This window comes from Cyclopterus lumpus, chromosome 8 (genome assembly GCF_009769545.1).
Source record: "Cyclopterus lumpus isolate fCycLum1 chromosome 8, fCycLum1.pri, whole genome shotgun sequence".
NCBI classification, from domain to species: domain Eukaryota; kingdom Metazoa; phylum Chordata; class Actinopteri; order Perciformes; family Cyclopteridae; genus Cyclopterus; species Cyclopterus lumpus.
In genome coordinates this window covers 4,165,526-4,188,519 of record NC_046973.1, presented here as the reverse complement: position 1 = coordinate 4,188,519, position 22,994 = coordinate 4,165,526, and the positions used below count along the sequence as shown (strand labels likewise).

General features: G+C 43.8%; 1 protein-coding gene across 1 annotated transcript in view; it reads right to left on the bottom strand.

Annotated features, from left to right (window-relative positions):
* myo15aa (myosin XVAa) overlaps window positions 1-22,994 on the bottom strand; it is a 28,604-nt gene that overhangs the window by 5,257 nt on the left and 353 nt on the right. The window contains exons 2-51 of the mRNA XM_034539290.1: window positions 22,819-22,882; window positions 22,530-22,639; window positions 22,290-22,364; window positions 20,537-20,627; window positions 19,946-20,049; window positions 19,751-19,814; window positions 19,553-19,666; window positions 19,309-19,470; window positions 18,960-19,073; window positions 17,487-17,545; window positions 17,235-17,358; window positions 17,031-17,126; window positions 16,680-16,811; window positions 16,465-16,590; window positions 15,803-15,880; window positions 15,552-15,709; window positions 15,372-15,417; window positions 15,137-15,261; window positions 14,815-14,932; window positions 14,537-14,712; window positions 13,622-13,706; window positions 13,396-13,449; window positions 13,207-13,292; window positions 12,740-12,866; window positions 12,156-12,251; window positions 11,606-11,841; window positions 11,014-11,204; window positions 10,668-10,740; window positions 10,185-10,376; window positions 9,522-9,634; window positions 9,160-9,254; window positions 7,927-8,050; window positions 5,618-5,977; window positions 5,293-5,357; window positions 4,996-5,133; window positions 4,811-4,865; window positions 4,278-4,425; window positions 4,077-4,170; window positions 3,879-3,999; window positions 3,612-3,727; window positions 3,437-3,496; window positions 3,094-3,169; window positions 2,864-2,979; window positions 2,558-2,676; window positions 2,230-2,371; window positions 1,430-1,541; window positions 1,201-1,275; window positions 677-879; window positions 231-355; window positions 60-123 (exon numbers count right to left, since the gene is read on the bottom strand). Coding sequence (XP_034395181.1) covers window positions 60-123; window positions 231-355; window positions 677-879; window positions 1,201-1,275; window positions 1,430-1,541; window positions 2,230-2,371; window positions 2,558-2,676; window positions 2,864-2,979; window positions 3,094-3,169; window positions 3,437-3,496; window positions 3,612-3,727; window positions 3,879-3,999; window positions 4,077-4,170; window positions 4,278-4,425; window positions 4,811-4,865; window positions 4,996-5,133; window positions 5,293-5,357; window positions 5,618-5,977; window positions 7,927-8,050; window positions 9,160-9,254; window positions 9,522-9,634; window positions 10,185-10,376; window positions 10,668-10,740; window positions 11,014-11,204; window positions 11,606-11,841; window positions 12,156-12,251; window positions 12,740-12,866; window positions 13,207-13,292; window positions 13,396-13,449; window positions 13,622-13,706; window positions 14,537-14,712; window positions 14,815-14,932; window positions 15,137-15,261; window positions 15,372-15,417; window positions 15,552-15,709; window positions 15,803-15,880; window positions 16,465-16,590; window positions 16,680-16,811; window positions 17,031-17,126; window positions 17,235-17,358; window positions 17,487-17,545; window positions 18,960-19,073; window positions 19,309-19,470; window positions 19,553-19,666; window positions 19,751-19,814; window positions 19,946-20,049; window positions 20,537-20,627; window positions 22,290-22,364; window positions 22,530-22,639; window positions 22,819-22,882 — 5,797 coding nt within the window. The remainder of the gene's footprint in view (window positions 1-59; window positions 124-230; window positions 356-676; window positions 880-1,200; window positions 1,276-1,429; window positions 1,542-2,229; window positions 2,372-2,557; window positions 2,677-2,863; window positions 2,980-3,093; window positions 3,170-3,436; window positions 3,497-3,611; window positions 3,728-3,878; window positions 4,000-4,076; window positions 4,171-4,277; window positions 4,426-4,810; window positions 4,866-4,995; window positions 5,134-5,292; window positions 5,358-5,617; window positions 5,978-7,926; window positions 8,051-9,159; window positions 9,255-9,521; window positions 9,635-10,184; window positions 10,377-10,667; window positions 10,741-11,013; window positions 11,205-11,605; window positions 11,842-12,155; window positions 12,252-12,739; window positions 12,867-13,206; window positions 13,293-13,395; window positions 13,450-13,621; window positions 13,707-14,536; window positions 14,713-14,814; window positions 14,933-15,136; window positions 15,262-15,371; window positions 15,418-15,551; window positions 15,710-15,802; window positions 15,881-16,464; window positions 16,591-16,679; window positions 16,812-17,030; window positions 17,127-17,234; window positions 17,359-17,486; window positions 17,546-18,959; window positions 19,074-19,308; window positions 19,471-19,552; window positions 19,667-19,750; window positions 19,815-19,945; window positions 20,050-20,536; window positions 20,628-22,289; window positions 22,365-22,529; window positions 22,640-22,818; window positions 22,883-22,994) is intronic.

Genomic DNA, 22,994 nt, shown 5'->3' with positions numbered 1-22,994 from the left:
ATCTCTGAAAGATGAAGGAGACTTTGAAGCAAACGTTGAAGCAAACTCAGCTGCTTTACCTTGGAGAATTTGACCATGTCAACAGGGTCCCTGCCCTCCTTCCCCTTTTTGGCTTTATGGTCACTGTGGGGGAAACACAGGCGGCAGTTATGAACTGTGTGTGCATAAATGTCCATTGGCATGTCCATGACACATTTTCACCATATTTTGGCAGCACGTGTGTGTTTGACCTTCTGTTCTTCTGCGCCTCTCTGAAGTACTTCTTGGCAAACTCCGCCATGTGGTACTGACCGCTGTGCAGAGGCAGATCGTCCAGCTCGGCGCTCAGACTGTCCCCATACATCTCATTTACTACCTGATACGCACAAGCAAACACACAGCAATAAAAAGCTAAGCACCAGTGCCAGTTAAACGAACACCAAAGGTGTAATTATCTGCAAAAATATTTCCATTTCTGCAAACCAAAACATTCCAACATATACTGTACAAACAGCAGCTTGTACCATAATATAGGGGTATTTATTATTCAAGCTGAAACTATTCACACTCTGAGCTCAGATTTCTTTTTTTCCTGACGTAGTGTGGAAGCTGAAAACAAGCATCACGTTTCTGTGTTGGACAGTCGTTTAGAAAGAAGTACACATGTAACGTGAGTCAACAACTTCCTGGTGTGCACCTCTGTGGAGAGGTCGAGCTCGTGGGCAGCTACTGCTGAGCCCATCGCCACGGCGATAGCAGCTGATGCGGCGACTCGTCCCTGTCGGTCTCGAGGCTCCACTCGCTCAGCGGGGAGAACCAGGAAGTCTGGAGCGGCCACAGGACGCACATAGTCGCTGGAAAACACTCCAGATTTTCCGTACACGGCCCCGAACCGCCAGCCTGTAGACACACACACACACACACACACACACACAGACGTGCGTTATAAACAAACAACAAAAATGTCACATGTAAAACACAGAAAACCCCAAAGTGGTGTCTTCAAAGTGGTGTCTTAATATGAAATGAAAAATCTTCACTTTATGTTTTTCAGCTTTTGAGGCATACAAAAGGTAACAAATCCTCAAGCTTCAGTTAAATCAACGACATAAAAAACACGTGAAGACAAAGAAGTGAAGGCTCGACTAAAATACTGAACTACACATCAAGCAGACACACAACAGACCCCACCAGGATGGAGCGGTCCTGCAAAAAACCCACCAAACTCAGGAGTGTCTCTCTTTAGCTCCTCCAGAAGCATGACCTTCTTCCTCACTATGCAGCCGTAATGTTTGCCTGCACATAGACACACACAAACACACACACACACACGCACACACACACATACGTGACACACACAGCATGAAGCACAGAGAAGCAGGGACATACTTGGCTCACAGAAACACATCAATGCGCTCGGTGCGTGCGTGTTTTTGTGTGTGCGTCTCACCGGCCTCCAGCCCGTCCATGTGCTGAAGTCTGACGATGTCTCCTTTGTGGAAGCTGAGCGCCGCCCTGTCCTCAGTGACGTAGTTCCTCACCGCCACCACGTACTCGGAGTCCTGATGGAGATGTGACATGTTGACAAAGATCATGCTGCAAAAATCACCCCCACACATCATCACCATCCTCTGGGTCTGCATGATTTAAAGCTTGTAGTCGTGTGTTTTCTGGTGTGAGTAACTTATGGTGGAAAGACAGAGAGACAGAGAGAGAGAGAGAGAGAGAGAGATTTGCTCTTGCTAAAGTAATTTAACAAAAGATATTATTGATATACATTATGGGACAAGTAGGATCGTATTCGTGACAGAAAGTCAGGAAATCTGAGCGTCTGCTGCTTTTATTTTTATTTTTTAATTCCCCCCGACTTCACTAAACCTTTCAGTCAAATCATCAACAAGCTTACAAACACCACACACACACACACACACCAGTTTAGCTATTTATATATAGCGAAAGACTATATATTATTTAATATTTCTTTCTTTGCATCACTTTTAACCTCTTCTGTTTTTATCGGTTTAACCTGCCATATGGATCTCTTCCCAATAGTTGTATGTCTAACCTCTCTTGCTTATTGCACTCATCACATTCCTCTGGAAATGAATACATAATTCCATTATTCCACTGTATAAATAAAACTATTTTAATTACTGGTCTCCAAGTCAGTTTACTTGCAAATGCAGAAAAGTAGCCATACAGAGTAGCATCAGCATGAGCAGATAAACAAAGAGACCAAAACCCTCTGACCTTCTTCAGCTCTGTGAGGAAGTAGTCGATCATGTGCTTGACCTGCGGGGCCTTGGCCGAGAACAGGATCAGCTTCTCGTTGGTCAGGTTGAACTCCAGCATGTTCTTGGAGGGAATCGACACAAACAGGATGTCCGAGTAGCTGAACAGGAAGTGAAAAACATCAACATTAAGTCACATAGAAAGAGAAAAAGGGGCCTCTCGGGTCAAATGACTTGGGCACGAGACACAGGCAGCTTGTTTGGATTAGAATTAGTACTTTAAAGAGAGAGCGCAATCACAAGTTCACCTCTTCTCGTGTTTAATACAAACTAAACTAAAGGCTCACCTGTAAGGCCTCAGCACTCTAAAGTAGTCTGGAGCAGCAGAGCTACTCCTCACCATCTTCAGCAGGTTGATTCCTTTATGAGACACAGACAGCACCTGCACTCCTGTCCCCACACTGCCCTGGAAAACACACACACACACACACACACACACACACACACACACACACACACACACACACACTCACACACGCAATCACACACACAATCACATGTAGTAAGATCAAGAAATAAACCTTCATCATATTTTGAGTGGGAATTGCCACACTTTTCGGGTTGACTCCAAAAGAAAAGAGACAAGAACTCACAGAGGCTGGGAAGAGGCGGGAGAAGTAAATCTCCCACAGGTCTCTGGCCATGGCGACCACTTTCTTCTTCGCGTTCTCGTCGTGCGTTCCCGACACCTGGTCCACTTTGTTCTCAGCTGTCAAAAGACACGGAGAAGGAGTTTAAAACCAAATCTAGAGAGTTGAAAAGTGAAAAGTATCCTGTATCCTGCCGAGGGTCTATGAGTCATTAGCGATGTGTTTTCTCCCACCAAATAAAGCTTTCATCTTCTGCCTCTCCTCCTGGGTGATTCGGATGCAGGCCTCAGCGAAGGTGTCATGTACAACCTGCGAAAACAAAACATTGAGTAACTCCCCTTCAAAATAAAAGCCTCACAGAGCAACGGTATTTTAAAAGGAAGCCCAGGATCAGGCCACAACTGATTATGTATCTATAATAAAGTGACAACTTTTAGCCTTAGCCTTTAGTTTGAATAAATCATTATGATCTTAACTATTGGCATAATTAACATAAACTATACTTTACGATGATGAAAAACTAAACCAGAGTGAACAAATTAACTTTGTAACTTAGTAATGAATACACAGATCCACCTGTCTGAAGAGCAGGTCCAGAACCAGTGGACTGTTGAAGGTCTCTTTAGGATAGAAAACCTGTAAACAGACAAACAAATGGAACATTGAAACAACAATGGAAATATTACACATGTAGATCTATGAAGAAAATTATGATAGATTATGCGCTTGTGCACGTGCTCATGAAACGCACCTCCTTCCTCATGTAGAGTTTCCACGGGACGTTGGAGTACGTGTAATATTCATCACTAGTCCTGCTGTGGAGTTGAGTCTGAATGATCTCCTCCTCTACTGGTAACTCTCTAGAGACTACACACACACACACACACACACACACACACACACACACACACACACACACACACACACAGGCCATTCACAAGCGCGTGTGAATTAAGTGGAGACCTTTCCACTGTTTATCACTGGGGATTGATGTCACATTAATGTGTAAAAAGATTACCTGGAGGATGGGCGGGGCTTATGCTCGAGCTTGTTGGCCCCGCAGTGTGAGATTTTGTTGTCTTGGAAACCTTAACTCCTCCCTCTTCTTTACGAAGGGAGGTTTGAGGCTTCCTTTGAATCTGAGACAAAAAAATGAATAGTCAGATATAATTTTAGTTTGTGTGTGTGTGTGTGTGTGTGTGCCGAGTTGGGGTACCGGTTGTGGAGGGTTTGACATCTGATCTTTAAGGATCTCCATAGCTTCATCGTGTGGGTCTGGCTTCTTCGCAAACCCCTTTCCATCACTTTTCCTACACACACACGCACGCACACGCACACACACACACACACACACACACGATTAGACAAACAACACCATAGTCAGTATTCCTATTCACGCTATGAAATCCAGAGTTACCTCTGTGTGGCGGGTCCAGTAGAAGTTGTCGCCTCAGCCGGCTGGTGCTGTTTGATGATGTCTTTGATGTCGTGGCTGGGATCGATGCGCTTTGTGTTACTCGAACTGGATCGGACCACGTCCTCAGGAGGCGGGCCACGTGTTGGACCTGGAACGTCACTTTCTATTAGATCAAGTGCATATGTTTCACAATTTAATCCTGCAGCTTTTGGATTCAATTTTGGAACTAGTTCCGGACTGAAATATGGAGCTATGTTGGTGGACATCCATCAGTGGGAGCATTTCAATCATCGTTTTGAGGGGAAGCGCAGCGACATGAATGAGACGGATGCAAAGGTCCTCAGTCAGACTCAAACTGGGGAAGCAAGGTTGGTGTTTCAACCCCTAAACCTCAAGGGCACCCCTCAAGGGCACAATGCATAGATTTTTCTCGTTGGAGTACTTGAGTAACTTTTAGTTTTAGAAAAGCTTCAATCACAGCATTCTAACAACACATCTGCAGGTTAATTTGACCTTGAGAGTGTGAAACATACTCATTTTTCGCTGAACAGCAGCAGACTTGTACGGCGGGTCTTCTCTCTCTTTGGTCTGCAAAACAAAAACAACAGGAAGTGATACAGCCGAGTACCTTTTTTTTTTTTTTCCCAAGACAATGCTTCCATATTTGCATTCATGCTGTCAGGTGTTAGTGCACGTGTGTGTGTGTGTGTTTACTCACATGGCTAGTTGTGTGTGACCGTTCTGGTAGGTGTGTGTAATAGTGTAAGGGGGGCGACTGGGGCGCCGGGGCAACGGGGGGGAAGGAAGACAACATCTGCTGCTGGATCGCCATGGCCTGCATGGTCATCTGCTGGGCCTGCAACACACACACACACACACACACACACACACACACCTATTAACGCTGAATGAAACTCAACTTCTGACTGGCCGTTACCATATATTTTCATGCAACTCACACAAACACACCGACGGTAACGTCAGAGTTGTCCAGAAAAAGTGTAATATGACAAACCAGAATGATCGCTTGCTGGTTGATGATGGCCTGCTGCTGTTGAGTCAGTATCGTCTGCTCCGATCCTGGAGGAGAATAAACACGTGAACATAGACATCATTGAGTAAAGATGATTTTGATCTAGAGCAGAAGCAAACACAGTCGGCTCCTCCACGTCAAACAAACCACACAGAGGAACGTTACAGCCTCACAATGTTGTGAGGCTGTAACGTTCCTCTGTGCAAGGCACAAAGAAGTTATTCTTCTATCTAGCACAAATCGTGACTCCACCACGCCAACATGCTTCTGGCCAAACACGCGGGAACGCACACCCGAACTGTTGTACCTGGCACGCCTGTCATCACAGGCAAGCCTGGAACCGCAGGCGCGACAGGGAGCGAGGGCCCCGCCGGCAGACCGGGGACGCCGGCGACACGGGATGCTACGTTATCTCTATCGGCAGCGGGTGCACGAGTGGGTGACGGGTTGGGTGCTACGCGTGTGGAAGGAGTGATAGTGGAAGAAGTCTGTTGGCTGTCGGGGTGTTGGGGAAGGTTGTATTGGTTGAATTGTTGAGGCCGTGGCGCCGGCTGCGGTTGCGGCTGCTGCTGCTGTTGGTGCTGTTCGTGGTGATGGTGGTGGGAGGGGATTGGCATGGCGGGGATGGGTGGCATCATTCCTCCCGCTACTGGAAGCACTGGCACAGCTTGAGGAGCGACAGGTCAGGGAACAGGTTAATCAAGAGCTTCCAGGACTCTGCCTCTGTTTCACATGGACTTAAAGCTATGGGTTGGTAATCGTCTTCAAAAACACTTCACATTTGTTGAAATTCTCATTACAGCTGGACAGAAATCAATAAATCGAATGCTATGACAAAAGAAATCTGTAAAACTCTCAATGCACCAGGGGAGGGGCTTTGGAGGGAGGCCTGAAGGGGCAGGAGGTCGGTTTCCAACTTACTCTCCAGATTTAGCTACTTTTGGAGCTCGTGCTGCCAGCTACATTCATTGGAAAATATATACATTTTGCAGTTGGATAATTTTTCAAATCTAGCATCCTTCCTGATTACCAACCCTGGCTATATTTGTTATTTTCATCATGGGCAAACAAAACCGAACAAGCTATAACAAATTACCGATTTACCTCGTCAACATTACCTGCCAAACATGAGCATGTTTTGTTGAACATTTGTTTCCATGTGTTTGTTTGCTACATATTATCTGTAGAATTCAACTGATGCTTCAGGTTTACATTGACTGTGTAATAAAACAAAATACAGCCTATTGTTTAAAATGAATAAGTAGATTGAATGATATTAGGCATGAGTTTGAAAGTTTAGATCCCAAACTGCATGTTTCACATCAGTGTTCAAAGCATTAAAACTATCCATCAAACTGTATCGAGTGTACATATTTAGTTTGAGTTAAACTAAAGGCGGTCATCTCCTTCATCCTGCTGTTGCTCTCTCTGCTGCCTCGTCCAATCGTAGTTCAGTAAATAGTTCAACATGTTTTAATTGCAGCTCAATAAAACTGGACTTCTGGACATTCAGGAGCTTGAAAAATATTCACTGCATATTCTCCAAAGACAAAGTAAAAAGGGGGGGGGGGGGAGAAAACAAAAAGTAGTGATGTTTAACAGAGAAACGATGATAATGTGTATGACAGAGAATACTGTATGTCCCAAGAGAGAGAGAGAGAGAGAGATAATGAGAGGGACAGATGCCTATAGAGAGTACCGGAGTCATCTGTGGTTACAGGGAATGGCGGCCCATGCATTATCTACGAGGTCAGGCTGCTCACCAGACCCTCTAAGCGACAGTTTAAGGTCGGTGAACTGTACACCTGGACGTCTACACCTCGGTCCCGTTCAGTGTCACTGAGACGCTTTAGCCCTCACCCTCTAACAATGTGGAAATAATAAAAGCAGCGGGTCGAGGGTGTTTTGAGGACCAAGAAGCAGCACTATCAATGTCTGATGTCTATCAATGTCTGAAAAAACTGCTGTTTAAAGATGCTCAGTTTCATTCACTGCAATAGGAAACAGGATTCAAAATGCGGTACAAATCGTGTTTGGACAGACAATTGTGGAATTTAACAAAGTACATCGACCACAGCATCACAATTTTGGACGTCGTGATTTATTTAGTGAGAATTTGCAGTAAAACGTTTTGATGCACATGAGGGCTCAGTTTTGGTTAATAAAAAAATGTGTCTGAATCATTTGTGGAGGACTAAAGGTCTAAAGGAGGAGATGGGTTTAGTTAGTTAAATGCATTTAACAGACGTATGACTGATTTTATTTTTTAACGTTAAGAGGGTTGCTGTAGCGCCACCATCAGGACTAAGTAAGTTACTAAGTGAACCTAAAACATTTGAAACATTCAGGGGACTATTCATTTATCTTGCTATTTGTCAACCTGAGACTAATGTAGAGGATTTAGAACCGACTTAGAACAACCTGAATTATTGATGTCAGTGGACAAAAGAGAAAATACAAAACTCAGACCAAAGAAAAATTAAAGACAAAAGAAGAAAATAATCACGCAGTTAAACACAAAGCAAAGACATACAATAAAATGACATAAACACAAATCCAAATAAAAACTAATGGACAATGTGCACTAAAATTAGACTTAACTAACAGAAAACACACCTCCGGGATGTATTCCTGGAGGATACGGCCGGCTGGGGGTGGTCCGACTCTCCCCTTCTCCTGTGATGCCTATACCTCCTCCTCCCTTCATCCTCGCTGACAAACTTCCACGTTTGTCCATGTCCTGGTATCCAGAGAGAAACAGGGAACAGGGATTCAGCAGATGGAAGAGAACGGTTGGAGATGTTCAGAAAGTGGAGTTGGAGAGACATGAAGCGGAGGGAGAGAAGCGAGCGAGTGAGTGTTAGAAGAAGGAGAGACGAAGGGAACAAGAGAGCCGGAGTGGAGTGTATTGTGCTGGTTGATTCAGACCCTCTGTGAGTGCGTCAGTAGAGCTATAGGAACTAAATACTCTGCAGGAAGTACCGTACACACTGGAGGAGAAGCTCCAGCACACACACACACACACACACACACACACACACACACACACACACACACACACACACACACACACACACACAGAAACTCCTAAATAAGTGGCACGAGCCTCCAACAAATGCTTCTGCAGCATAACAAACTGTCTCAACACAATAAAACGAAATTGCTATATTCCACAACAAATAAAATGCTTTATTCATTATTTGTTTTACATTTCCAGCAGCAGTAGCTGTATGAGCAGAGAGTCAAAGAACGCACCAGTTCAAACTTCATCGGCAGAAAAACCCAATGGAAATCAAACTTGAAGTTACCACCCCAACGCTGTTTCAATGACCAAAAGACGTCGTTTCGAAAAATGGGTCTCGAGGACGATTTTATTAAAAAAATACTTCCGGGACATTACGTGGCTTTAATTGGACAACGTGTCCGTGAGAACCTTCGTTAACGCACTGAACAAACCTGCACCGAGCGCTCGAGTGCTGCCTGCTGTTGCAGTAAAATACGGTAGGTCACTCAGTAACCTAATCGCCCCTCCTGTTTGCCCCATTCATACGCAAACAGAAGCAGTGGATCACATGTTCCTCCCATCTATCAACGCTCACCTCTGTCCGCACTCAGAGGGCAGATCGGGTGTATTTCTGAACTGCGGTTAACGAGAATTTCCTTTATGTTTTAATCAGTTTATTAAACTATAAAACAAAAATGGTGGTGTCTTCAAACGTGTTTGCTTTGTCTGTGTGTCTTTAACATAATGTGTGTCTTTAACACATCAATCAACTTGTATTTTCCACGCTTGTGTATTTCCAAAGCAGGAGGGGAACGTGTGTTCGGGGCGTGAAGGTCGGTACTCACGATGCTGCTGTCTGACAGCACCGGGTCAAACAGACTGTCCAGGTAGCGGTCCATTCCTCTCTGGGTCTGACCGTCACTGAACACGTCCGACTCTCCTGGACACAGACAGACGTCAGCTTTAAAACACACGCTCTGTGTTTTTATTAAGCAGAAACCAAAAGTATCTTCACCGAAATAGGCTGCCATTGTATTCACGGGTTTTTATAACAGGCCTCACGTCGGACCTTGTCTGCAGATACAATAGCTTTCACCACCAGATGCTGCTGTGCACATTCGTATTGCATGTAGTTCAGGACATTTGTGTGTGTGTGTGTGTGTGTGTGTGTGTGTGTGTGTGTGTGTGTGTGTGTGTGTTTGCGTACCGTGGCTGTAGTAACCGTCAGAGTCAGGCAAACTGTAGGCCGGTCTGCTGTTACGGAGAGGAAAGGCAGGAGGAAGCTCCTCATCGGACTCAAAGCCACTGCCAAACAAAGCACTGAGAGGAGAGGAGAGGATGAACAGGAAGAGAGGGGAGATGAAGAGGAAAGATGAGGAGAAGAGACGAGAGGGAGCACCAGGAAGAAAGGAGAGGTGAGGGTAGGGGATAGGGGAGAGGAGGGGAGAGGAGAGGAGAAGATGAACAGGAAGAGATGGGAGAGGGGAGATGAAGAGGAAAGGTGAGGAGAAGAGAGGAGGAGAGAGGAGAGAGAGCACCAGGAAGACAAGATAGGAAAGGAGAGGAAAAGTTGAAAGGAATAAAGACAAGAAGAGAGGAGAGGAGAAGATGAAGAGGAAAGGTGAGGAGAAGAGAGGAAAGAGAGCAACAGGAAGAGAGGAGAGGTGAAGATAAGGGAGAGGGGTGAGGAAAGTAGAGAAGAGAAAATGAGGAGATAGGAGATGAGAGAGGAAGAGAGGAGAGGACACGGAAGGAGAGGAGAGAGGAAGAGAAAGAGAGGAGAGGAAAATGTGTCATAGGTAAATACATTTTCTTTAGTATCCATTTTCAGATATTTGTACTCGCATGTCCGTGTGTTTTGTGTACTGACAGGCCGGCGTTGGCTCTGACTCTGGCCGGGTCGTCAGTACTGATGACGAAGTAGCTCTTCTGCTTCGGGAAGTCCGGCGGAAGCTCCAGGTCCGAAACCAGGTCCATCACATAGTCGTGACCCGCTAACTCCACCCACTGGCCGTGCTCCTTCATCAGGACCGAACTCCCCCTCCACCAGTCGGACACTCCCCTGCAAAATCGTACACTTCAAATGCCAAAGCCTCACGTGCTGTACAATGTAACTCTATTTGAAGTAAAAATGAATATTGTGGAGCTGGAGCTTTAAATAAAATGAGTATTAAATATATATGAGATGTAAATGTTTGAGTAGGAAGATTACAACAAAATACAGAATATTTCAAGAAGTTATTTATTTATTTATTTATTGCATGAATAATCAGTACAAGTATCTAAGAAGAGCAATGAGAAAATACAGGAGTTTAAACTTTGTGTCTATTGCTTAAATATGAGATATCGTCACCTGTGGCGCAGGATGTGTCCCGCTAAATCCTCCCCGCTGGTCCAGGCGTGGACCGGACACAAGAAGGACCCTCCTACGGAGAAAATAAACACAAATACATATCACACATACTGGAACACACATGATATCTGACCTCATTCAACCCATCCTGAGCATTGAGGAGCAGTGGGAACGACTTGGGGGTTCAGTGTCTTGCTCAAGGGCACTTCGACATGCGGGATCGAACCGCCGACAAATCACACAAATTAAAATCACACCGAAGCAAAATACAATAATATGTGGAAGTGAAAAAGGAAGTGAAAACTGGGTGATGTAATGTTCAAAAAAGGGAAAAGCTGCGTCTCACCGTCAAAACAGTGCACGTGCAACACCATGTTTGCCTTCTTCCTATTGGCCGTCCACTCCAGCAGCGACAGCGGATAGGTCCTTGCGGTCTCGGGGGCGGCGCCCGATCCCAGCTGTGTCTTCTGATTGGCTTGGATTAGTCTGTGTTGCAGTAACGCCTGGCAACCAGCAGGGGCGTGGTCAGATACAAACCTGGAGGCAAAGGACACCTGAGTTTAAAGAATTGCCCCTCTAAGCACATTTAATTCATGCTTTACTGATCACCTCATTAAAACTGTAACTGTGACAAAGACTGGAATGTTTTTTCAATAATTGAATTCATTACCAGATTTTCTTTTACCTTAAATGGTTAAGTTACTTGCGTTTCACTTTGTGCTACCTGCAACAACTTAGCTGGCTTTTAAAAACTGCATTTTCACTCGTATTTCTTATTATTTCAGGAAATACTAGTTATTTTAAGTTGTTTTAGCGGGCTGCAATGTTTGTTTCTTTACGTGTATTACACTGCTACCAGGCTACCATTTGCATGTGAAGGTACAGTATATTGTCAGCAATAGGCTTTCTGTTCACATGTGTAAGAGATGATGACTTACTTCAGTAGATATTTGTCCATCTTGGGCGACGGCGCGAAGCTGCAGACACACGCCAGCAGCAGCAGCCAGCCTCTCTCGGCGTTGTCATAGTTTACGTTCCTCCACACCTGGTTGACGACCTGAGCCAGGATCTCGTCCTGTAACCCCGGAGAGGAGAGGCCCCTTTGGATGATGTAATTCCCAAACATGTTTTCTTGCGCACCGTTCAGGTGAGGGTCCCCCATAAAGCGTAACACCTGAAAACAGAATGAAGGCAAACATTACAACTAACTCTGGATATCGCTGGCTTGTTGCACGTTGTGTATTGTTGTACTGTGGCCGTAATACTTTAAATGTGTCTGGATTTCTGCATTGCTGTCAATAAAAATACGTTTTTCCTATGCTACGGTCACTAAGAGCAGCATTTTATTGATTCACAGTATAATTTGTACAGTTTAACTAATGTTTAGAAAGTCGGGACTAGATGGTGGAGATGGTAACAGCCTTGGCAGTGTGTGACTGTATCTATTGTAAAGGACAGTGGGTCCATCGGTAAATAGAGTCCGCCGACCATGACGAAGAGCGCCACAGCTTCTCCTCTCAGGTCCTCCTCCACACGGGTCAGAGGTGACTCCAGAGGTGCCATCAACATCCCAAACTTTGGCTCCTACGGAGACAAAAGATGGACATTGTTTTAAGGGAGCACAACAACTTGACATTTACAAAGGTCACACCTGGAGAGTACACCTGGTGCCATTATTATAAGTCTTATTTATAAGTTATTGTTACTTTGATGACATACATTATTATAGTTCTAATATATTCACTGTGAATAATACTATCTTTACTTTTTCTATCATTATTACTGATATCATTATTGATGTAATCAATCTCTAATATCCACTGCTGTAATTATTAGTCCTTTTACTATTTTTATTATTATGGCTTTTGTGCTATTACTGTTTCTTCCCACTTGCCCAAATGCTTGCTCATGTTGGGTTTCTAAATTACAGTCTAGACGTAATCTACATAAAGTGTCTCTCAATAATTATGATTCAACGCTATATAAATACAAATTGAATGTACGTGTCTTACTGCACATTCCAAGCTGATCTATGGGAGGGAAGACGACTGTAAGACTGTAACCCATCTCACCCTAAAGTAGATCTGCACATAGCGGTAGAACGGGTAGTTGTTGATGTCCAGAGGCAGAGTGAGTTGAGCCTCTTCCTGGATATGAGGAGCCTGAAGCAGAGCCAGACAGTCTGAGTGCAACTCTCTCCTGACTAGAAGGAGAGAGAGAGAGAGAGACAAGAACAAACAACAAGTCAGCCAGTGTACATATGTCTACTGGAGGTGCATTTCAACAACTACTAAAAACACTAGGATACATATAACGTACACTGTGCCACTTTCTATTGCTACTGGACTGTTGAAGCTGAACAGACCTGATATTTAAGGCATACACAGTTGAAATGTGTCTGTCGTGGTTTATTTATCAGCTGAAGCCACTCCTGTCCCTCTCTGTCAGGACTATTCAAGTCAACCAGTGCTGAAGGATGTGTGAATAATGTGTGTGTGTGTGTGTGTGTGCGTGCATGTGTGTGCACAAAGACATTGACAGACCTCCTGCTGCCTGCAGCAATGCGCCCAGCTCTGCAGGGATCACCAAGTGTGTGACGTTAACCACCTCCCTCTTGGTCAGCTCCTGAAAGAGTTTTTTAAAATGTATTTTTAATGACCGACTGCCAAAACCGTCATGTCCCGTGGGAGTAAAAACACCGGATATATTGTCCAGTGTTCCGTCTCACCGTCTCCCTCCTCCTCCTCTCCTCTTCAGCTTTCCTCCGAGCTTTAAACTGCATCTGCAAACAGATCACAGAAATCACACACTGAACATTTCCTCTTGGATCCGGAGCAGGACGATGCTGAAGCACTAAATTGTAACAAAAGAGGGTAATATGTCTCTAAGGGATTCATGTGGACGTGGGAAGGGTTGCATCTCTGAGAAATGAAAGGAGACTTATTGTCACGCACCTTGATGTACTGCTTGCGGTTGACGTACATGTGGACGAGAGAGCGGAAGCGGACTAGACTCTGCCTCATTTTCATGTAGCGCTTCCTGTCGGGCAGATTGAAGAATCCAACATTAACGCATGTCTCATAACTAATGTCATGTTTTGATCCCATTTCCTATGGAACTTTTGTGACACATAGAAAGAGGAACAGGTTGCAGGCGTGCTATAAGTACAAGTACTTTGTCTCAGAAGGCACCGTTACATTCTGTTTTTGTGGTCTTGGTTCAGAAGTTTTAAGAATAATTTCTATTTTGCATAAGAGTCACTGATGTAAACAGAGAGTCCTAAAGGCCCGTTGCACTTGATCCAATCCGCATGCCTCCTTCTCCGGTGTTGATGAATGTGTCTCATCGACATACAACCAATATCTAATACGACCAACATCTAAAAGGTGTTGTTAAGTTGCTTACCATTGATTAAAATGACATCCCCTAAAAAGCACCATAATGTACCTTAATTTAATGTGTTTCCTATAAGACAATATCTCCCTTAATGTGTCTTCCTCACTACTGCCGTATACAATGTAGATAGAAAAAGTGAGCGGGCGAATAAGAAGAGTCTTATTTAAATGTAAGAACCACAATTTAGTTGTGATGTCATTATTATTGCATACACACATGCACTTCAGCGACACTGGCTTTTTTTCTGTTTTTTTTCTTTCCATCTCATAATTTGGACTTTCTAACTCATATTAATGACTTACTATCTCATAATTTTGACTTTTTATCTCATGGATTTCGATTTACCATGGGGCTATTTTTATTATCACAGCTAAATTGTTATCTTATTATTTCTTTTACTGGCTATACTAGGTCAAATCACCTAAAACAATATTTTTTTACTTCAGTTAATCGTGATGAAACTAGCAGCCGACCTTGTGAGGAAGCCTCGGCACTGCGCTTGGAGCCCGATGATCTTTTTGCGGAAGGCCACGAATCGCTTCCTGACGAAGAACATGCGGGTGTACCGCTGCAGGGTGAGAGCCGCGAGTTGACGCGAGCGCTCCCGTTTACACTCCAACACTTGGGAGACGTCCTCCTTCAGAAACAACTGCCGTACACACACACACACACACACACACACACATATAGTTAGCTTGTGTTGGTTTTTTTCTGAAAGGGTTACCGTGCACAAACGAGAGGAGGAAGTCACCTTGGTGACTCCAACGTGGTAGGCTCCTGGTCTGAGGAGACACAGCTTACTGAGCATCATCACACAGTTCTCTCCATTCGCAGCTGGAGGCTCTCGTATCCCCACCAGGGACTTATACCTGGGGATGACACACAATTCACATGCATGTACACGCACACACACAAAACAGATGCAATGTCTTGGCTTATTGGTAATCCTTCATATAGTTATCTCTTCTGTAGTTATATATCTTCTAAAGCTGTCACTTCTAATGCTCACACCCCAGTGCCTTCCCCCATCTCGTGTTTAATACTGTGTGTGTGTGTGTGTGTGTGTGTGTTACCTGAACAGGAAGACGTAGAATGGCATTCTGACAGGATACCCCTCTCGACGGATCCTAATGGTCTCGAGGGCACCTGAGTGTCTCAGCTGGCTGCTGACCAGGTCGTCCTCAAATACACCTGCTTGCTAAACATGTCAGCACATTCGAGAAAACAACGACTGTCAGGACATCGCGAGAGTGAACTCACGCATGCGAACGATCAATAGAAATACAGAATGTAAAAATAAAAACCTACCTTCATATTATTTGGCTTAATGCAGCGAACGAAAAAAGGGTTGCACCTGAAACGGAAAGTAAATAACATTTCCTGCTTTTTATTCATGACGTGATGTCTTTATAAACTCTACGACGTTTTCTAAAAAATGTGCTCGCTATCGGTTATTTTCTGGGAGTAATTCACGTCTCTCAGGTTCACCTCTCCATCTTCTCCACCAGCTCCAGCAGGGACTGTTGGAACTTGTTGCTGACGGTGGGAGCTTGGTATTTTCTGGTGACCGTGCTGCTCTTCCTCATGTGACCTCCTCTCTGCTGACCTGTGACCTCTGCGTGAACCAGGAAGAGATTTGACACCATCTGAAACACACACACACAAACGTTTACACGTTTTACTGCAATCGTACGAGGACATAATGACATGTTGATGTGAGGACGTTTGTCTCCACTCACCTTGTTCTTGCTCTGGATGAAAAGGTCCAGGACATCCTGGCGGACCTGGTCGTAGTTCTTATCGAGGAACTTGTAAACCTGCGTCATTGACGTCACAGATTATTGAAATTCCCTCTTGTCCAGCAACGTTAAGTGTTCTTGCTTGTTTAACAGTTTTCATACACTTACTTTTCCTTTACCTATTCTTAGCCTCTGGGGCTATATGAATCAGATTGATTGAGACAGATTGTTGACAGGAAACTTGAATGCAACATTCCCGTCCCCCTCAGGATGAATTGGTGATGCCTCATCTTATCATCAAGTGCCAACGACACATGCGATTTGAAATGCAGCCGAAGTTTACCGTGTTTACATTTGCTAATTAGTACTAAACACACAGTTTAGGGAACGTCATATAGTGTTTATTCGGGGGAACATTAATGTGTGTTCCAAGTTTCATGGCAATTGATTTGAAAGTTGTTGAGACATCACACTGAAAATCACAAATGTTAACCTCATGGTGGCAGAACAGGAAATGTCAGGAGATCAACAAAGTCAGTAGGGTTCATCCTCTGGGGACAATGAATGTCTGCACATAATGTCATGGCAACCCATCGGATTTTTATTCTTTTTATATTTCTGTCTGGACCAAAGAGGTGGATGACCAATGAGGAGCTGCGTACCTGGTAGGTGACCCGGCCGGCAAAGTGCTTGATGGTGAACTCCGGGATGGGCATCTTTGGCTTCTGATACAGTGGGTTGCTGCCATGGTGATAGTGACACTTTTGGAGGAACGTGTGGTCCGTCGCCTGGCAACAAAGCAGCACATTCTAAATCACGTGTGTGAGGGTGTAACAGACGTTCGAGTGTCTTCAGCTTCTCTTCTCCCCTGACCCACCTGTGGGAAACAGCTCTGGTCGTCCAGGATCCTCAGTATCCCATGAGGCTTAGCGGCAATGAGGTCAATGCAGGGCTGGTTGTCACTGAAAGGGATGTTCTGCCAGGGGATCTGTTCCCGGCTGTACTCCTCCTGCATGGGGAACACGTGCAATGTCCTGTTACAATGACTTCACCTGACTCATTACTGTTTCCAACTGACTTACTAATGTTTCCAGCTGGAATAGAGATTTCTTTCCTCGTCTGCAAGCAAACATTTTGTGTATTTTGTGCGTGCATCAGTGATGTGAAGCAGGAGTACGTGAGCGTATGTGAGGGATTGAGTGGCCCTGCAGGTGTGACGTTGACTCACCTGTTCCTCCCTGAACACGATCCTGTTGAAGAAGAACTGCAGGTACTCGTTTGCATAATTAATGCAAAGCTGCTCAAAGCTGTTGAAGGCCAGATCCTATTGGTCACACACACACACACACACACACACACACACACACTGGAGTCTTTCGGCTGTGCAACACAAGAAAGTGACAGACAGGTGATACGTCTGTGTGTGTTGTACCTCAAATCCGTAAATGTCCAGGATGGAGATGGAAAGGCTGTGTTGGCGGGGGTACACCTGAGCGTTGATCCTCTCTGTTAACCAACGGAAGAGCAGCGAGTACAGGATCTTGGCAACAGCATCTCTGGAGAACAAAGACAAACAAACGAACAGCGTGTTGGACATAGGGTTAGGGTTAGGGTTAACTGGTCCATCTGGAGGACAAATAACAACGTTCATGCAGTGCACGTCTGGTATGTTGCCGTCTCTCACCTGGCATCAACGGCACTTTCCACACTCAATGGGGTGGAGATCTTGTCCCGCATCGTCTCCTGTAGAGAAGACAGAAGGTTTTAAAGAGAAAGGCTGATAAAATCTAATTTAGTTCTGTGTCTGTTTTCACTGGGCCTTCTTTAAATTCATTTAAACAAAAGGCTTTTAGAGCAGTGAGTAAAAGTGCGTATACGTGTGGAGGAAACAAGGTGTGCCGTGATACTTTTAATGTATTTCTCTGTCTCCTCTTTTCTTTCTCCCTTATCACCCTCTCTGTCAGAAGCATCCCAAGACTGGAATCTGCTCCTTCTTTTAAAACGGACAGTCAAACAGGATATTTTATTGTCCATCAGATACTTGAATATTGGAGAATGTGGATTAAAAAAAAAAGAGTCATTTGGATGTAAAAAAAGCAAGATGGGAAATACGGTGGATGGAGAACTAGAATACTCACTTAGCTGAAAACATTGTGGACAGGTTAGTTGTACCTCATTCTGTGGCTTTTTGTTTTCGTGCTTATGATTCACTAATGCCTGCTGGGTAATTCATGTTTGGCCAGCATCCCGTGGAGCCGGTAAGGATTCAGTGTCTTCTTGCTCGAGGACTTTAAACATCAGGACCAGATGTGTGTCATAGATGCTGCAGCGGTGATTCAAGAAGCATACAAATGACTAACGAAGAAGAGATGCAATGAGGCCGCATTTGGATTTGAGGTTAATGTCTTTCAAGCGCAGCGTTTTTAGAGCTTTTTTTTAATGTTGTGTCTAAGTGTGTACAAACTGTTTGTGTCTATTTATGTCTGTGTACCGTATGTGTGCCAGATGAGTGTTGCTTTGACAGCATTTGCTGGTTTGTGTATTGTCGTCGGGTGTGTAGACTTTAAGCGATAGGCCCAAATAATCCATGCGGACATATCCAAGTCACATCTGTAGTTACGTTTTGAGTAGTTAGCGGAGACTGCAGCGTGTCTAAGTGTTTAATAAAGTGATTCTGTTACCGAGCGGAAACAGAATCTGGCTCCACATGAGCTCAGATTTGATTTGAGATTGATCTTTCAAAACATAATAAATAAATGCATGAATGAATGAGGACATCGCAGGTCAGAGGTTTGAGGAAAGACACTCGGCAGGTGGCTAAAATCCAAGACACAAAGACACAGTGACGGTATCGGAGTACGGTGCCAAAGAAGTTGACGCCACAAAGGCTCATTATTTTCAGCTAAATCAGGATGAAAACGGCATCATAAAATATTCTTTAAATTACATTTGTCATCTTATCAGCAGCTTATTTTTTCTCTTACATTTTTACAACTGGAAGAGAGAATGATCTCTTTACGTACAAACTGTGGTGAAAGGTGTTGAATAAGCACCCAGTCCAATAATGACAAGGACTCAAACCTCCAACCCCTGGAGAGATGTGCGTACAGGTACCCTAGTATTAATACACATGCACATAAAACAGTTCGATACTGACTGTCACTTTGTAGGTGATGGCTTTCTGTAGTCCCTCTGGAGAGATCTGCAGCAGCTCTGCCACCACTCTGATCTCCTGAGCGCTCACCACCGACGCCACCTCCTGGCCATCTGACTGTGGTGCAGAAATACATAAAACCCTTATTCTGTCATCTGGTTCCAGTTTCAAATTGCAAATGCACTTTTTCCCGTTTATTTAGGTAATTAAAATCAGCTTGTTGGACAAAAATGTACAAAGAATGTTCAAAAAAATATGCTGTATATGTTTAATTTTGGATTTTTGGATCACCTGAATTTTCTACAATAAAAAAATATGAACAACAATAATTAAATCAAAAAGAAAGCACTACCTCATATCTCTGAAAGTAGACGTTGCCCAGGTGCAGTATGGAAGAAAGAACTCTAAAGATGGCCGACTGGTCGTCGGGGGTGAAGTGAAGGATCTCCATGGCAGCGAGCAGACGCAGGAAGTCCTCTGCGTCATTCTTTCCTGTTATTCCACAATCCCCTCCCTTTAAGGAGAGAAAGGTCACAGTGGTCATCACTTGATCTGGGTATACCTCCACATGAGGCCCTATAGAAGGTCTCCTCTACCTGGTTGAGGTAATAGTAGGTCTCAGCCTCCTGGAGATAGAAAGCCTGCCTCTGCTGCGAGGGAAGACCTGCCAGCATCTCGTAGAAGATATGATAGTTCCTCTCATCTTTGGCCTGAGGGGAAAACACACATGTAACTATATATACTTCAGTCAAAGATACAAAGTGTCCTCTTGTGTAATCGTTCGTGTGTGTCACCTGGAAGACGATACGAGACTTTTCCAGCAGATACTGAGAGGTTATGGCACCACTGATCACACCACTGGACAGAGAGAGAGAGAGAGAGAGAGAGAGGGAAAGAGAGAGAGAGAGAGCACAAAACAATAGTAGATTTGAATAGTAATAAACTTATAGTATACTAAAAGTAGGTTGTTGTATCTATTTCATACTCACTCCTCCAGAAAGACCTCTATGTATTTCCCAAAGCGACTGGAATTATCGTTCCGTAGAGTTTTGGCATTTCCAAAAGATTCCAGCAGAGGAGCTGCCTCGAGTATCTACCGAACGTGCAAACACACAGCGACTGAGCAACCACGTTGAAATCTGGTCCCATGACGGCATACATAAGCAGACATCAACACGAGTTAACTTAGATCCTGATCAATCACATCGATGAAGGGATGCAAGATGGGTTTTTCATAAAGCGAGTAACAGAAAAGCACAACATCTCTCATGAATCTTGTCACACATCACTGCAACAAAAAAAAAGCAACCTGCTTTTCTGAGGCCCACATGTGAAGATGAATAGTAAAATATAAAGCACACGTCACGCATCAAACCCCACTACCTCAATCTGCACCCAAGAAGAGCCAGCAGAGATACAGAGACATGAGGGAAAAACACACAGTGGCATTAGACATCCTTCAAGACAGGAACGTGTGTGTGTGTTTGTGTGTGTGTGTGTGTGTGTGTGTGTGTGTGTGTGTGTGTGTGTGTGTGTGTGTGTGTGTGTGTGTGTGCGTGTCCACATATGTGTGTGTCTACCTGTTGCACAAGATTGCTTTTGTGATGAATTGCTGCTAGGTAGCGAAGGACTAGTTTGGTGGCCTCTGTTTTCCCCGACCCGCTCTCCCCACTGAAACACAGTAACACACAATGGACTCAATATGACTCGGTTGATATCTTATATGTTGATAGTTTATGTAATGAATCAGCTTAGTGCTCTGCTAAAGCGGGCACAGCAGTTTTTTGTGTGTCAGATATGCAACGATATTCTGAAAATGAGTGCCTAATAAACTGTGCTGGAGGAAACCATGAAAAATCTGGCGTTTTTATTCTACGGCTGAATAATTAATGAAAATGTTATCGAAGTCCCGATACGGTCTCCTGTAATTTACAAATTGCAGGAGGCGGATTATTTGTTAAAGACTGAATGTGTGTCAAAATACCATTTGGCCTATACATGATATTCTACAGACTTTTGAAAATATATTCGTTAAGTACAGATACAGTATCTATTTAATATGCCTTTCAAAGATATTGAGAATAATCATGTAATCGTTCCCGCGACTACGATATCAGTCAAAAATAATGTTATGTATGTAGTGTGTAAAATACTAAAACTTCAAACCTCCAAATGATGGTTTATTACAGAAACACGTCTACACACACTTGTCTCCATTCTTAAATGGTACGCTGGAGGAACTTGTGAAAATTAAAAAGGAAAAATCCAGGTATTTTTATGGCAGAGTGGGAGCTCATTAATTAAGAGTGAACATTATCTGCACTTTGAGCGCCACTGCACCCGGCTTTTTATTAATCACTTAGTGTCCATTATACGATCCTTCTCACCTCCCGACTGGTGCTGGTGCAGTTGTTTGACTTAATTGACTTAATTGACTAAGTGATGTGCCTCAATTCCCCTTTTGGGTTAAACCACCTGAAACGCTCTTACACACACACACACACACACATGCACACACACACACATTCCAGCATAAGGTTTCAACTAACGGCCCGGTTAACTGAAAACTGGTCCGTTACTGGTCACTGTACACTGCCCCTAAATACACACCCAGTGACTTTCACACAAACACAGGGTTCGCACATGTGCACTTGGACACACACACTCACCTCTGAAAGGTAATCTGCTCCTGGCTCAGATCTGGCTGGGCTTTCCTTACAGGTATCTCCTTCCGAGTACGGCTTGAGTGTTCCAGGTGTGTGCGAGAGTGGCCGTTTGTGTATTTCATATGATTGTTTCTGAAAGCACGCGCCAAGGCCCAAGTGTGTGGACGTACTGTATATGCTTCTACATCCGAGTTAACGTGCTGTGAGCGTATGTGTGTGTTTGCGTGTGGAGATCCGTTTTGACAGGTAGCCCCTGATCTGTCTTATTTCTTGTTTGCTGGCCAGAAAACCACAGACACTCATGAATTTACAAACACTAATCTAGCTTGAGATGGAAACCAAGAAGCCTCATGGACACTGTGCATGCCAAGGTTAAACCCTTACAAACCCTTTGGAAGGTTCCTCGTAACATAGCAAGAAAAAACACTGTTAATATTGTTTAATTTAAAACAAACCCTTGTATCCGTCTGTTAGGTGTGATGTATGATGATCGGTATTAAATGTGTAAAGTATGATGCAATGACACAGACTCAGTCCTAGTTGATTAAACTTTGATATAAAGATCATATATATGGTTTTAAACTTTGATGTCTGGTTTACAGGTACATGGAAAGTGATTATAAATGTGTTATTTTTCTGAAAATTATTGAGAGAATGAGACTCTTACCTGATTATTATGACCTGGTTGTGTTTGGCATCCATCATTTTGGAATAAGCAGCGTTTGCTATGGCAAACAAATGCCTGAAGGAGAAAGAGTAGATCATTACATTTAGTGAGATGAAACTCAGTTCAAAGATTAATCTATTCTGCTGTGTTTTTACCATATAATATACTTCATTATAATACTAACAAATCTAGTGTTCAGTTTCAAATGTACTGTTCCCAAAGCTTGACAGGGTGACTTACGGAGGGTTCTCTCCCAGAGCACGACCCTTGTACAGCAACAGCATGTCCGTCCCGTAGATGTTGTACATCTTGTAGGGGTTCACAGACACCAGAATACTACCTATGTATGTCTACAAAAAAAAACAAGCAATGAAGAGAGAAAAGGAACAACAATGAAATGGAAGTCCAAAAGAAGAAAATCAAAAAGAGGTTTATAAAATCATCACAATAACTCAAAATACACTGTTCAGTAGTATAATTATTGAATGTAGGTGGTTGGATGTAAGTGTGTGCTGCTCATGATACTTGCATAGATAAGCTCCCTCTCAGATCTTTTCCTCAGGTTCATCAGAACAGCTTCTTCATGCATCTCCCTAGACAGAAGCAGTACAACAAAGGTATTTAAGGAGAACAATCTTAGATCACTCCACCATCAGGACCTTTATCGCATGTTTGCATTGTGCCTTTTTTTCAAATATCTTTGAT